General features: G+C 46.8%; 1 protein-coding gene and 1 long non-coding RNA gene across 6 annotated transcripts in view; one reads left to right on the forward strand and one right to left on the reverse strand.

Annotated features, from left to right (window-relative positions):
• Nucleotides 1-8,364, reverse strand: part of HTT (huntingtin) — a 136,701-nt gene extending 128,337 nt beyond the window's left edge. For 4 of the 5 annotated variants that reach the window (XM_082464327.1, XM_082464328.1, XM_082464326.1 and 1 more), the window contains exon 1: nt 8,001-8,360. In XM_082464327.1, the coding sequence (XP_082320453.1) occupies nt 8,001-8,215 (215 nt within the window). In that variant the 5' untranslated portion in view covers nt 8,216-8,360. Of the gene's footprint in view, nt 1-8,000 lie in introns of all 5 variants that reach the window. The other variant, XM_082464329.1, reaches the window with a different exon arrangement.
• Nucleotides 8,365-8,571: 207 nt separating this feature from the next.
• Nucleotides 8,572-10,028, forward strand: LOC309662052. The gene is made up of 2 exons (XR_014264488.1): nt 8,572-8,674; nt 9,392-10,028. It is a non-coding gene; the product is annotated as an uncharacterized lncRNA (long non-coding RNA).
• Nucleotides 10,029-16,500: the final 6,472 nt, after the last annotated feature.

The raw sequence follows: 16,500 nt of genomic DNA on the forward strand, positions 1-16,500 counted from the left end.
GGGCCCGGGTTCCATCCCTGGTCAGGGAACTAGATCCTGAATGCATGCCACAACTAAGAAGCCCGCATGCCACAACTAAAGATCTCACGTGCTGCAACTAAGATCTGGCACAGCCAAAAATAAATAAACAAATAAATATTTTTTGAAAATCTTTTTTTAAAAAAAGTTTTTAATGAGGTAATTGTAGATTCACATGCAACTGTAAGAAATATCAATAAAAGAAATCCAGTGTATACTTCACTCAGTTTCCCCCAATGCTAACATTCTGCAAAACAATCGCAGCCAGAACAGTGAGACAATCCACTGATCTTTAGATTTCCAGTTTTACTTTTACTCATCTGTGCGGATGTGTGCATTTAGTTCTACACAATATCATCAGATGTGTAAGTTTGTGTATCCACCACTACAGTCAAAATAGGGAACACTGGGCTTCCCTGGTGGCGCAGTGGTTAAGAATCCGCCTGCCAATGCAGGGGACACGGGTTTGAGCCCTGGTCCGGGAAGATCCCACATGCCATGGAGCAACTAAGCCCGTGCGCCACAACTACTGAGTCTGCGCTCTAGAGCCCGCGAGCCACAACTACTGAAGCCCACGTGCCTGGAGCCCGTGCTCCACAACAAGAGAAGCCACCGCAATGAGAAGCCCATGCACCGCAGCGAAGAGTAGCCCCCGCTCGCTACAACTAGAGAAAGCCCGCGTGTGGCAATGAAGACCCAACGCAGCCAAAAATAAATAAATAAAATAAATAAATTTATAAAAAAAAAAGATAGGGAACACTTCCATCACCATGAGGATCCCTTGAGCTGCCCTTTGAGAACCACACCTACCTCCCTTGGCCCTCCACCCACCCCTAACCCCGGCAACCACTCATCTATTCTCCACTCCTAGAACTGTGTCATTTCAAAAGTGTTACATAAGTAGAACCAGCCCGTATACCACCTTTTGGGATTGGCTGTTTTCACTAGCATACTTTCCTCCAGATTCATCTTAGTTGTTGCATGTATTATCAGCGGTTTGTTCCTTTTTATTGCTGAGCAGTTTAACCATTCACCTGCTGAAGGACATCTAAGCTGATTCTAGTTTTTGGCTACCATGAATAAAGTTGCTACAAACATTTGTGTACAGGTTTTTATGTGAACAGAAGTTTTCGCTTCTCCGGGATAAACACCCAAGAGTGCAACTGCCGGGTCATATAGTAACTGTATGTTCAGTTCTACAAGAAACTGCTTGTTTTCCAGAGTAGCTGTCCATCGTACAGTCCCACCAGCGATGACTAAGTGACCCAGTCTCTTCCAAGCCAGCATTTGGTGTTGGCTTAGCATCGTAAGTTATATCACTTGTTTGACTACACAAGTAAGCATCTGGTCAGAGTAAAATCCAAAGTCCTTATATTGGGGTACAGGCCCTAAACGGCTACCCCTCATCTCCTCTTTCTGGCCTCCTTACTCCTCCTCCAACATGGAAAGCACTCCCGCTCATCTGTTCCCTCTACCTGGACCTCACCTCCTCTAGATACCCGCCCCCCTCCCCCTGCTCCAGCATCACCTTCTCAGTGCACTTCGCACCCTAAACAACACCACACAGCCCCCCTCCCCCTTATTCTGCTTTGTCTTTCTCCATAGTCTTTAACACCACTGGCCTTGTTCACTGCTGTGACCCAAGGGCCCAGAACAGGCCCCAGCACACACAGGCGCCCAGCTGAAAGGAGCCCTTCCAGGTCACCTAGTCCAGTCCCCACTGAAGTGCCCATTCCCAGTAGCTGGGAGCTCTTAATGCCACCACAGCTCCCTTGTCAGGGTTACACCCTACTTGACAGCTACACAAATGCTCCACGGCCCTAGGACAGAGAAATGATACTGCCTCAGCTACACCTGGACAGATGTAAGCAACGTAAGTCTTCCCTCCCAAATGCTGATGGAATTTTATATTATATTATATTATATTATATTATATTATATTATATTATATTATATTATATCAACAGAAAAGTAGGCCCTGATCATCTACAGTGGAGCTTCTCAAGCTTTAATGTGCACATAAATTGCTTAAAATGCAGACTCCTGATTCAGTAGGTCTAAGGTAGGGCGAGATTCTGTACTTCTTATAAGCTCCCAAGTGATACCAAATTGCTGGCTGGCCCTGAGACCACACTCTGAGCAGCAAGGATCTATGGCATATCTCGTCTCTAACACATATTCTAGCAACCAAACTGATTCAAGTTAACACAACATTAAATAGTATCTTATACTGTGTTAATTTTTCCTTCTTGTTATCTGAATAAGACTTCCATTCCAAGGTAGTTTACTGAGTGGTTGGCTCACTTGCAGGGACCAGAGGTAATGGGGGTGGGGCCTCTGAAGGAGGAGAGAATATGAAAGTCAGGACACTGTAAGACCTTTGCCTTTACATCTCCATAAGTCCTCTTTTAAAAAGAAATTCTACAGTATTATATAGCAGTTAATAAGAATGATAGGTACTGCTATGAAACAATGTCTTTGATATACTAAGTGAAATAATATAGTGTGAGCTCATTCATGCAAAAAAAAAAAAAAGGACTTGTATATGCATTAAAAAATCAGAGAAAACAAAAGAAACTTAACAATTATTATTTTTAGGGAATGAGACTAGGACAGCCAGGGAGGAAGGCTTTGCTTTCCATCTTCTGTGCTATTTGAAGATGTTGTTACAACGTATATGTGTAATTTTTTTTGAGCTAGTTAATAAAAAGCAACCAAAAAAGAAATGCTTCCCCAAAGTGGTCCTATCATATCTAATCTAGGGGTGGACAAACTACAGCCTACCTGTTTCGGCCAGTCTAAGAAGTGTTTTTACGTTTTTAAACGTTTGACCCCCCCCAAAAAAAAATCAAAGAATAATATTTTATGACGTGAAAACTATACAAAATTCAAATTTCAACGTCCTTAATAAAATTTTATTGGAACAGAGGCACACATTCACTTACGGTTCACTGCTACTGTGTAGTGTGCCATTATAGCCGGACGTGGTTAAGGGTAACCCATACACGGGGTTTTTTTTTTTTTTTTTTTTTTTTTGGCCTTTGCACAGCTTTTATTATTAAGCTATGAGCATCCTGTTTGAGGCTGGTTTGACTAGCGGCTATGTGCACATCTGTCCGCAAGAAAAGAAGTTTACTCATTCCCCTTTCCCCTTTTCTAGTAGGTTTTGCTTTTTGTTTTTATTTTTTTGCACATCCCTTTTCACTTTACAGTACATTTGACTATAGTGCACAACATGATTCCAAGTCAAAACAGTGGCCCACTGGGCACTGAGCTTCTGATTGGTGAAGGGCAGTCCAATCAGTGCTGGTATCACTGGGTTACCCCTAACCACACATAGTGCTTCTGGATGCTTTTTTTCTACCATGGCAGAGTTTAATGGTTGCTACAGAGATGTACTCACAAAGCCTGAAATATTTACTGTCTGACCATTTACATAAAATGTTTGCCAATGTTCAAGAATCAGAAGCCGTAATATTGTTAAGATGCCAATACTCCCCAAACTGATCTACAGATTCAATGCAACACCCATCAGAGAATCCCAGCTGGCTTCTTCGTAGAAACTGACAATCAGATCTTACAATTCAAATGGAAATGCAAGGGGCCCAGAATAGCCAAAACTATCCTGAAAAGGAATAAAGTTGGAGGACTCACATTTCATGATTTTAAACTGTGATACAAAACTAATGGTAGGGACTTCCTGGTGGCGCAGTGGTTAAGAATCCGCCTGCCAATGCGGGGGACACGGGTTCGAGCCCTGGTCTGGGAAGATCCCACCTGCTGCAGAGCAACTAAGCCCGTGCGCCACAACTACTGAGCCTGCGCTCTAGAGCCCGCGAGCCACAACTACTGAGCCTGTGTGCCACAACTACTGAAGCCCGTGTGCCAAGAGCCCGTGCTCCGCAACAAGAGAAACCACTGCAATGTGAAGCCCTGGCACCGCAACAAAGACCCAACACAGCCAAAAATAAATAAATTAATCTTTAAAAAAAAAAAAAAACTAATGGTAATCAAGACTGTACACGGACTTCCCTGGCGGTCCAGTGGTTAGGACTCCGCACTTCCACTGCCATGGGACTGGGTTCGATCCCTCGTCGGGGAACTAAGATCCCACAAGCCGCCCCACAAGCCGCAGGGCGCAGCCAAAAAAAAAAGTGAAGAGACAACCCAAGAAAGGGAGTATCATTTTACAAATCATGCATCTGATAAGGGTCTAGTACCCAGAATATTATGAATAACTGTTACAATTCAACAATAAAAAGACAACCCAACTTAAAAAATGGGAAAGAATGAGGATGAGGGTTTGCAAGTTAAGTATAAGAAAGAAGCTGGGTCCCTAATCACTGGTGAGCATCCTCAAGCAGACACTGCTGTCTTATAATAAATTCTTTCCTATTTAAGTTACGGCAGCAGAGTTTTCTGTTACTTGCAGTTGAATATAACTGATAACACCAACTATGGCTAAATTACGTCATGCTTAGCAGACAGAGATGAACAAGTCCTGTTGGTTCTACCTTCAAAATTCAGTCAGTTCCCACCGTGCCACTGCCAACAACCTGACAGAATTCACCATCATCTCACCTGACCACGTCACTAACTTCCTACCTGGTCTCCTGCTCCTGACCATGCTTCCCTTCACTCAGTTCTCAGCCAGTATTCATTTAAAAATGGAACTCAGGGCTTCCCTGGTGGCGCAGTGGTTGAGAATCTGCCTGCTAATGCAGGGGACACGGGTTCGAGCCCTGGTCTGGGAAGATCCCACATGCCGCGGAGCAACTAGGCCCGTGAGCCACAACTACTAAGCCTACGCGTCTGGAGCCTGTGCTCCGCAACAAGAGAGGCCACGACAGTGAGAGGCCCGCGCACCGCGATGAAGAGTGGCCCCCGCTTGCCGCAACTAGAGAAAGCCCTCGCACAGAAACGAAGACCCAACATAGCAATCAATCAATCAATCAATCAGTCTTTAAAGAAAAAAAAAAAAAAAAATGGAACTCAAATCCTGCCACTCCTCGGACCAAACCCTCCAATGACTTCCCACCTCACTTAGACTAAATGCCACTGTCTTTACTCCACCTTGAAGGAAGGGCCTACTCATCTATCTGGTACGGCACTCTCTCCACCTCTCTGACCTCAGCTCCTACTAAGAGTCTCCCTCTCGCTAATTCAACGGGCCACACTACCTCCTCGCTATTCCTCCATCAGCGGGGTTTGGACCTGCTCCCTCTGCCTGGAACGCCCCTCCACATACCTTTATGGCAATCCCTGACTCTCTTCTGGTCTTTATTCAAAAGACACCATCTCAGTGGCCCTTCCCTGGACACCCTATCTAACACGTCAATACCGTATTAACCCTGACATTTCCTAGACCCCCTTCCCTGCTTTGCTGCTGTTCCTGCTTCGTTTATCACTGTCTAACATACTGTGTGTTTTTCTTATGTATCCTGTTTCTGATCTATGTCCCTCACTAAGATGTAAGCTTCATGAGGGCAGAGCTGTATCTGTTCATGGCCGTAGCCCTGCACCTATTAGGATACTGGCTGGCACACATTAGACGTTCAGCAAATAATTAAAATCAGAGAAAAACTAGGAGGGAATCTGAAGGAGAGTGAGAAAGCGCCAAAGGCCAATGTCAACTGCCTCATAATTGCAGTTAGGACCCTGCCAAGCTCTGGCACTCCCCTGCACGTCAGCCTTGCTGAGACTGTAGCCAGTACCACCCGGAACCCCTGTATCCCATACGCTGAGCTGGGAGTAGGCACTCAGATCCTTCAACTGAAGCCCACGCGTGGCTGGTGACACTATAATTCCGCAGAGAGCAAGAGCCATAAAAATAGAACAGTTACTTTCTAATTGCTTTTGGCCAATCTTACTTTGGGGAATGAATTTTTCAGCTGAAGCATCTGAACAGAAATGCCAAGATCCAAATTTGTAAGCAGTGAGTTCATTACTCAAAATTAATGAATACTTGCTTTCTCAACAGCAAAGTACATAAAAATGTAACATTTATGCATTTTATTTAAAATAACTATAATTAAGCCCAATGCAGTTGATTTCAGAGCATGCTAAGAACCTTTCAAAGTTACTATTCTGAAGTACTTTTGTTTTTAAAAAATTTAAAATCTATCTTCATATATATAATACATAGATTATATCTGGTAGGATACACAAGGAGGAAGCTTGCCTCTGGGAATGGAGTTAGGTACTCAGGAGAAAGGAACGGGAGAGAGACATTTTAATTACCTTTTTGCAATTTTGGAATTTGTACCATGTTAATGTATTATTTATGCAAAAATGATAGACTAAATTTTAAAAATAAGTCAATCATACATTTCCTTACAATAAAGTAATGAAACAAAACGTATCTACTTTGTCAAGCTGGCTTAAGAAGGAAACCTCTTTACACCCCTATTTCGAAGAAGATAAGCTAATTCAGGTTCTGTCAGATCAGCATAAGAAACAGAAAGCATATTTTCAGACTGACCAAGTGTCTGAACAAGTAGACAGGGACGGAAGTAAGGCCTTCCTTCCCACCCAGAGCCCTGCTTGGTGCTTCCCGCCTTTATACGAGATCACGCAGGGCATGGACTTCCACGACATCTAACTCCAGGAAAAGCACGACCATAAAAGTCTGGAATGGATACTTATGGTTATAAATCACCTGCTGCAGAGAAAAGTCAAATTGTTAAGAAACAAACAAAAAAATAAACCAACTTTTTTTCCCTCTAAGTATCCAAACAGGTTTTTCACCTTTTAGCAGAAAACTTAATTTGTTTCTAGATTTTATTTTAACAGATAAGCCAAAATTACTCCCCAAATTCTCAGTTTCTAATGAAACCTCAGGACACAGCAAGGATCATATCAGAAGCATAACGAAGAAAACAGTACTAAAAACGAATCAGCCTGAAGAAGGTACGCTTCTTAGAGGGGCTGCTTCGCAAAAACTTTCCTCGTTAAATGCCATCCTGTACACACCCAGATCAGAAATAAAATGACCCGAGATGAGAGAAAGGCCCGAAGTGCATCAGAGCACACACCCTGACCTCTGCTGAACACCCAGCACACAAGACTTCAGGGAAAAGTACTCGGTTCTCTTAAACGGTGTCGTTAATGGTCTCTCTTCTTCTGTTTCAAAAACTTTCCCTGGCACAAGCAACGGAGACCCCCTGCTTCCAAACAGTAGCAGATGTCAGCAACGGGAAGCGTGTGTGGGGTCCGCAGACACCACTGCTCCGGCAAAGCTGGACCGCGACACTCGTGACAGGGACATCACTCGCCCCCAGCTATTAACCTCTCCCTCAGCAACACGTCATTTGTTTCCAACTGAAGACAGGCAATAAAGGGCAGTCAACGCTTCCTAATATTTAAGCCAGTCTTATTGCTTCTCACGTGTTAACAACAGCCGTCTAGACAGTTCACCGCTTACTTGGCAACCACAGCTCATTCAAGTGCCCGCAGGCCAACCTGAGCTGAGACAAGCCGGTCTCTCCCTGATGCTCAACATTCTGTTGCGACTCCCGAACGACACGAAATGCCCTGAGGCTGCGGGAAGACAGCCCCGAGCCACAGGCTGCTTAAAGAGGCCCTCGCAGGAGGCTCTCCATTGGGCCGCGCGCGCTCCCCCGCCCTCCGGCCCGACGTCCCAAGGCATGATGTCACCACTGTCCCCGCATCACTCCGGCTCCAATTCCCGGAGCGTCCTGCGCCCCCAGCCCTCCTCCTCTCAGACCAGGAGGAGAGGGACGGCACGCGGCCTCGGCTCTGCCAAGTCCTGCTCACAACACAGCCCCGGTTCCTCCCCTAACTTCGCAGCCGGGAGAGCAGAGGACTGGGGCCGGGGCCGCCCCGGCGCCTCCGGGAGAGGCCGGCGAGGCTCCCCGCGCCTGCCGAGGGCCGGAGACCCACGCGGGGCCGGGGGATGGGGTAGGGACCACGGGGCGGCCCTGTCGCCGCGGGCCGGGGAGCTGCAGCGGGCCTGCACTCACGGTCGGTGCAGCGGCTCCTCGGCCACGGCCGGTCCGGGCGGCGGCGGCGGCGGCGGGGGCGGCGGCGACTGCGGCTGAGGCGGCGGCTGCGCCTGCGGCGGCGGCTGAGGGGGCTGAGGCGGCGGCGGCGGCGGCTGCTGCTGTTGCTGTTGCTGCTGCTGCTGGAAGGACTTGAGGGACTCGAAAGCCTTCATCAGCTTTTCCAGGGTCGCCATGGCGGCCTCCCGCCCTGCGGGAACAGCCCCGGGAGCCCTCGGACCTGCTCGCGGTTCCGCTCAGCAGCGCGGCAATGAATGAGGCTCGGGGCCGCGGGCAGGAGCGGAACCGAAGCGCTCGGCCATCTTGGGTCCGTCCCGGCAGCCCCCGCGGCCCTGCGTCCCGCGACGCTCCGTCGGAGGGGCGGGGCCAGGCTGGCAAGATTGACAGCCAGAGGCGGCGGCCTCCGCCATTGGCCGGGCGCGGCGCCAGACAGTACCCCGCGCCCGCCGTCTCGCCTCCTAGGACCGCCGCGACCACGGAGACCCCAGCGCTCCTCCCGGGCGAGGACTAGGGGCGCGGCGGTCGTGAGCGTCATGCTCCCTCGGGAAGAAGCCCCTAGTCGAGGAGACCCCGGCCGAGCCCGGCGGGTGGCAGGGAGGGCTGGCCGTGGACTCGGAGCCGGAGACCCTGCGAGGGTGCTTGCTCACCCAGCGGCCCGGGCGGAGGGAGGGCTCACGGGACAGACTTGCAGAGGAGGAAGGGGGAAGTGGGTCGCCCCGCGTGGAGCCAGAGGACCCTCAGGGCGGGAGCCCAGGTGTGGCCCCCAGAGAGGAGCGGAGCCCTGGTGGGCCAGTCTGCAGCCCGAGGAGGAGCTGAGGGGCTTGGCGGAGGGCCTGGGGCAGGCACGGGTGGTAAAAACCTGCCTGGTCAGTGCCTGCTGCCCGGAGAGGCCCTGGCTGGTGCAGCGAAAAGCAGCTTTGACCCCAGAGACTGCCCCACCGGCATGACTGCCCGGCCCAAGGGTGTGCCCTCCTTGGGCGAGGCCGGCCGGCGTGGGAGGGTCCCGGGCTCCAGAGCCTCGCCACCCGGAGGGGCAGCAGTGAGCAAGCAGAGGGGCAGCGTCCGCCTGCCCGCAGGGAGTGGGTGGCCCTCAGAGAAGCCGCCTGGGGCAAGCAGCGTGAAGCCTCCAGAGCCCACTCAGGGCAGCGCCCTGTTCTAGGCCACAAGCCACGTCTCCGCCTAATTTCAGACCCTGTTGTCACGAAGCAGTCAGGTGAACCCAGCATCGCCACAGGAAGCCTTGTCCCCAAGGGGACAGCAACCACCCCCCCTTCAGGGGAAGGACCTCAGAGAAACTTGCCGCAAGCCTTGAGGTCCCAGTTCCCTGATTTAATAAAGGCCCTTGTCCACAGGCCAAGCCATGTGCCAGCCCTCACACAGGACAGGCCACAATGACGGGGCTCCAGGCTGTCAGGTACTGTGGTTGGCCGACTTCTCGGATGACCTAGTGACCCCTCCTGAGATTCACCACCTTGTATAGTCCCCTCCCCTTGAGAGTGGGCTGTCACTGGTGGCTGGCTTCGGATTAAGGTTTACATTTTACAGCAAGACAAAAAAGTTTGAATAGAAAGTTCTCTGTGTCGTTTGGGCTTCCTCCCTCCCTAATGTGCAGTGTGCATCTGCATTACCCATTAACCAGACCTCCTCCAAGATGGGAACGCCTGCTGGACCATAGAGATCAACTTTGCTTTTCCTTTCTTCTGACCTAGCAATGTAACTTCTTACGAGATTAGCATTCTTTCCCAACTCTGGAGGGGGCTGTACTGACTTACTGCTCACTTTGTGAGAGTTTACCTGGACTATGTGTCTTTGGTGAACTCTGTAAAATGTCAGTGTGGCATTTCGATGTATGAGCCTTTGTCTCAAAAATACATATGATTGTGTCTTGGACTTCTACCAGGCGGAACAGCTCTCAGAGCTTCTGAGAGCCTGCCTTCTGGCTTATAATCCTCATTTTGGCTTGAATAAAATTCTCTTTTTTCTTCTTAACTTGATTGTTAATTGAATTTTCACTGACACTTCTAACATTCTAACAGGCAAAGGTGGCACTCCTGGGATTAAGTTACAAAAGACTGAGCCTTCCGTCCTGCTGGCTCTCTGCACCTTCTTGGCTTGCACACGCGTTCTTGAAGCCAGCTGCCACGTTGGGAGGCCCACTCGGCCAACAGCCCAGGGAGAACTGAATCCTGCCAACACCACATGAGCTTGGAGGTGGATCCCTGCCCAGTTGAGCTTTCAAGTGAGAGGCAGGTGGTACTTAAACGCAGGCTTTCGAGAGACCAGGGAGTGAAGGACCTAGTTAAGCTGTGCCCAGATTCCTGATCTGCATTAACTGTGAGATCCTGCGTTGTTAAGCCACCATGCGATTGGTTACACAGCAAAAGATTAAGTGTATTAGTTCGCTAGGGCTGCTATAACAAAGTCCCACAGACTGGGGGGCTCAAATAACAAGAATTTATCTTCTCACAGTCCTGGAGGCTGGAAGTCCAAGATCAAGGTGTGAGCAGGCTAGTTCCTTCTGAGGCCTCTCTACTTGGTGTGTAGATAGCCGTCTTCTCCCTGTGTCCTTGCATGTTCTTCCTTCTATGCATGTCTGGGTCCTAATCCTCTTTTCTTATAAGGACAATGGTCATATTTGATTAGGGCCCACCCTCATGACCTTATTTTATCTTAATTACATCATTAAAGACACTTTTCTCCAAATACAGTCACATTCTGAGGTGCTAGGGGTTAGGACTCAACGTATGAATTTTCAGGGGACACAATTCAGCCCATCACATTAAGTAGTACTGTTGTCTCCTAATAGCCACTCTGACCTTCTTCAATAATAGGACTTCAGTTTTTATCCAGGCACTTTTCCACCACATTTCCCTCCTTCCTTTTAGCTGGCTGTAGCCATGTGACTAAATAAGTTCTGGCTGATAAGATGTAAGCAGAAGTGACGTGTGTTATTTCTAGAAAATCTCCTTAAAAGGAAGGGGTACACCTGTCTTCTTCCTGCTGCCTGGAACGGGCGTATAGTGGTTGGCACTTGAGCAGTCATTTTGGATCATGAGGATGAAAGCCACAACCCAGGACGATGGAGCTGGCAGGACTGAGTGGAGATGCCATTCCAGCCTGGCCAGACCATCTCTGGACTTCTCACAGACAAATACCTATAGGAGAGAAACATAATTCCATTTTGTTTAAGCCACTTTTACTTTGGATTATTCTGTTTATGGGCTCCTAAACCCAAATTCTGACCAGTCCAGAGAGGGTATGAGTCACTGAGACCGTATATGGCCACAGCAGATCAGGCTGTGTTAGCTGAGGCAAGAAGAAACTCGTCTGCTGAGAACTTACTACACCCCTGACAAGAGGTCTTAGAGGAAAGCCTAGTGAAAGGGACTGTCCAGAAGGCAGATTTTTTAAATTCAGAGAAAAGCTTGGCATGGTCGCAGACTAATCAAAGATTACACAGCTGGGGAGGCAATTTGGCTTGTCTCCAAAGCCTTAAAATGAACGTAGCCTCTGAACAGCAAATGCACTCCCAGTAATTTATCCTCGGAAAAGAATCACGTGTGTGTCAGGATGGTCACTGGTTATAGCAATATTTAGGACCAAAAGAAAAAAAAGGAAACATGGACAGAAGGAGATTGGTTAAATGAAGCACGATATATCCATATGACAAAACTGTGCAGTTATTCAGATTCTGTTTTAGAAGAGCATTCATGACATGGAAAAAGGTGTGCAATGCATTAGCAGGTTACACTGCTGTGTATAGCACAATTCCCCCCTCTTTTTAAAGAAAAACGATACATACATAAATAGACCTGCTCACCAAGTCTATAACAGTGACTCTCTGTGTGCAGGGCAATTACAGGAAATTTAATCTGGGTGCTTTTCTGTATTTTTCAAATCTTCAGCGATGAATGTGTACTATTCAGGGGAAAAACATGTAAGAGAGGTTTGAGTGGAGAACTAAAAAGGAAAGCCTAGCAACACACTTGTGACTGATTCTGCCCGGGAAAGGAGGGAACCCAACACACCCACACACAAACGGGGTACACTCCAGTTGGGGGGCAGGCACCTGCCCTAAATCCAAAACCAGGTGGGAGTTCATTGGGGGTGAGGCCTTGGGTCAGAAAAAGGAAAGGTGAAGCAGAGCCATGAGGAACAGGATGAGCGGACTGGCAACTCCTGAGGGTGCTTTGGTGGCCTCCCACCCGTCCCCCCCAAGGGGTTCTCTCCCTTTAGAGGGTACTATTGCCCCGTTATTTTAATTCTACATAAATACACATACTGCAAAAGATATAGATACAGTAATTGCTGTTTTGAACAGTCAGCTCTTGTTTAAATTGACTCCCAGATGTACCATTTTCGTTACTCTTCATCCGTGCCTGCATCTCTGATCTTCCATTTTGGCTCATTTCCTTCTGCCTGGAAAACACCCTTCAGAATTTCTCTTAGAGTGGATCTTCTATTGCTGAAATCTCTCAGTTTCAGTTTATCTGAAAATGTCTTTTTTTTTTGGCCTTCATTCCTAGTCGATTTTTGGTTGGGTATAGAATTCAAGGTTGGCAGATACTTTCTGTCAGCAGATTAAAGATCCGGACATCACAGTCTTCTGCTTTTCATTCTCACTGTTGAGAAGTCAGTTGACTTAATGTTTGCTCCTTTGGAGGTAAGTGTCTTTTTTCCCTCTGGCTGTTGTTAAGATTTTCTCTCTGTCTTTGGCTCTCTGTGGTTTCAGCGAGCCATGTCTGGGTGTGTAAGGAGACAATCACTTGTTACAGGATGCCCCTGGGGATCCCGCCGAGTGATCTCCCCATAGGCTGCTCAGCAGGAAGGGCCCAAAAGACTGGCCAAGACCAGTTCTGAAAGTCATGGAAGCACACGTTCCCCTGGTGAAAGATGTCCAGGATCCGGATGTTCTTTTCACCAGCAAGGCCAGTCCCCACAGCCTGAAATCTGCCATGGCTGCAGAATTGGCCAGGGACTCCCTGTCCCCTTCCAATTCCCCGATAAATACACAGAATGACAGGGAGCAAGGTCCCTCTCCTGGGGCACTACCTACACTGTGGCCATCCGGGCCCGGGGCTAACACAACTCTCCATGGGATGCAAAGAGCTCGGGAGACAGGTGCTTTTTTTTTTTTTTTTTTTTAACATCTTTATTGGAGTATTATTGCTTTACAATGGTGTGTTAGTTTCTGCTGTATAACAAAGTGAATCAGCTATACATATACATATATCTCCATATCTCCTCCCTCTTGACAGGTGCTTCTTCTGATGACCTTCGGCCTCCAAGTTCCCCCATTGGCTCCAGTTTATGGCTGCACCATGTGTTGTTTATGGTGTTTGTTATTATCCTGGCTTGGTTTGGTTTAACAGTAGAATTTCTTTTCATTTAATCTGCTTGGAATTAGTTGGATACTGAACGTGTGGACTAATGGCTTCCAAGTTTTGGAAACTGCTCAGTCATTATCTCAAAATATTGCTTCTGGGCTTCCCTGGTGCCGCAGTGGTTGAGAATCTGCCTGCCAATGCAGGGAACACGGGTTCGAGCCCTGGTCTGGGAAGATCCCACATGCCGCGGAGCAACTGGGCCCGTGAGCCACAACTACTGAGCCTGCGCGTCTGGAGCTTGTGCTCCGCAACAAGAGAGGCCGCGACAGTGAGAGGCCCGCGCACCGTGATGAGGAGTGGCCCCCGCTTGCCGCAACTAGAGAAAGCCCTCGCACAGAAACGAAGACCTAACACAGCCAAAATTAAATAAATAAATAAATAAAAATTTAAAAAAAAAAAAAATATTGCTTCTGTCCCGTTTCTCTTCTCTCTTCCTGGTGTTCTCACCACATCCTATCTTCTATTTTCTTTTTTTTCCTCTCATTGCTTTATTCTGGATAGTTTCATCTGATTTATTTTACTAGTTCTCTTTTTAGCTGTTTCCATTCTACTGTTAAACCCTTAATGTTAACCATTCAGTTCTGGAATTTTGTAGTTTTCAGTACTGGAATTTATATCTCTTTCTAAAGTATGCTATGTCACTTTTTATAAATAGTTTCTAGTTTCCTGCCAAAATTGTCAAGCCATGCAACTTTTCTCCTTGAACATAGAGAGCACAGTGTTTAAGAGTCTGTGTCTCGTATATTTCCATTATCTAGAGCCTCTGAGGAAATTTTTTTGTCTTGTTTGTTTTTTGGCTGCGCCACACAGCATGGGGGATTTTAGTTCCCCAACCGGGGATCGAACCCGTGCCCCATGCAGTGGAAGTGCAGAGTCTTAACCACTGGACCACCAGGGAAGTCCCTTTGAGGATTTTCTTTGTGCCGTAATATATGGTCCCTTTTCATGAATGTTCCATGGGCATTGGAAAGAAAGTGCATTTTTTAGTATCAATATAGAATGTATTACCTATATATTACATCAATACATTATCTATCTATCTATCCATCCATCCACATACACACATGTTCATAAAATGCACCTTACCATGCTCTTTAGGTCTAATCTGTCTGGGACTGACAGCTGGGTTAAACCTCTCAGCTCTGCTTTGGGAAAGCTATGGCTGTTACTTGGTGAAGTTATTTCTGACCATTTCATCTTGTTTAAGAATCGTACCTTCAATTACAAAATGCCCCTTCTGCTTGGCTTAACGTTTTTTGGCCCAGATTCTATCTTGTCTGATACTAAGATTGTGACTCCTGCTTTTATTTTTGCTTGCATTTTCCTGATATACATTCTCAATGGTTGAATTTTAACCTTTCTCACTCACTTGGTTTTAGGTGTGTCTCAGATATAGCACAGAGTTGGGTTTTGCCTTGTTACCCAATCTGAAAATCTCCCTTTAATTGGTGAGTTAAGACCATTTTTATATGGTGGGGCTAATGGCAGACTCTGGGAGGGCTCACGCCAAGGAATGCTTCCCAGAGCTTCTGCTGCCAGTGTCCTTGTACCCACAGTGAGGCACAGCCACCCCCCGCCTCTGCAGGAGACCCTCCAACCCTCACAGGTGAACTAGGAAATTTCAGACAAACCCTCCTCCCACTAAGGACAAGTAAACTAGGGGAAAAAATTTTAAAAATCATCTATCTGAAAGCATCAGAGAACTATTAAGGCAGAGAAGTATAACCAGGCCAAGAGTCGGTTCTTTGAAAAGACTAATAAAAAGAATTGGACCAGAGGGCAGACAGCAGAAGCAAGAAGAACTACAATCCTGCAGCCTGTGGAACAAAAATCACATTCACAGAAAGATAGACAAGATGAAAAGGCAGAGGGCTATGTACCAGATGAAGGAACAAGATAAAACCCCAGGAAAACAACTAAATGAAGTGGAGATAGGCAACCTTCCAGAAAAAGAATTCAGAATAATGTGAAGATGATCCAGGACCTCGGAATAAGAATGGAGGCAAAGATCGAGAAGATGCAAGAAATGATTAACAAAGACCTAGAAGAATTAAAGAACAAACAAACAGAGATGACCAATACAATAACTGAAATGAAAACTACACTAGAAGGAATCAATAGCAGAATAACTGAGGCAGAAGAACAGATAAGTGACCTGGAACACAGAATGGTGGAGTTCACTGCTGCGGAACAGAATAAAGAAAAAAGAATGAAAAAAAATGAAGACAGCCTAAGAAACCTCCGGGACAACACTAAATGCAACAACATTCACATTATAGGGGTCCCAGAAGGAGAAGAGAGAGAGAAAGGACCAGAGAAAATATTTGAAGAGATTATAGTCGAAAACTTCCTTAACATGGGAAAGGAAATAGCCACCCAAGTCCAGGAAGCGCAGCGAGTCCCATACAGGATAAACCCAAGGAGGAACATGCCGAGACACATAGTAATCAAATTGGCAAAAATTAAAGACAAAGAAAAATTATTGAAAGCAGCAAGGGAAAAATGACAAATACATACAAGGGAACTCCCATAAGGTTAACAGCTGATTTCTCAGCAGAAACTCTACAAGCCAGAAGGGAGTGGCATGATATACTTAAAGTGATGAAAGGGAAGAACCTACAACCAAGATTACTCTACCTGGCAAGGATCTCATTCAGATTCGATGGAGAAATCAAAAGCTTTACAGACAAGCAAAAGCTAAGAGAATTCAGCACCACCAAACCAGCTCTACAACAAATGCTAAAGGAACTTCTCTAAGTGGGAAACACAAGAGAAGAAAAGGACCTACAAAAACAAACCCAAAACAATTAAGAACATGGTCATAAGAACATACATATCGATAATTACCTTAAACGTGAGTGGATTAAATGCTCCAACCAAAAGACACAGGCTTGCTGAATGGATATAAAAACAAGACCCATATATATGCTGTCTGCAAGAGACCCACTTCAGACCTAGGGACACATTCAGACTGAAAGTGAGGGGATGGAAAAAGATATTCCATGCAAATGGAAATCATAAGAAAGCTGGAGTAGCAATACTCATATCAGATAAAATAGACTTTAAAATAAAGA

Source organism: Balaenoptera physalus (genome assembly GCF_965194825.1).
Source record: "Balaenoptera physalus genome assembly, chromosome: 5".
In the NCBI taxonomy this organism is placed as follows: Eukaryota; Metazoa; Chordata; class Mammalia; order Artiodactyla; family Balaenopteridae; genus Balaenoptera; species Balaenoptera physalus.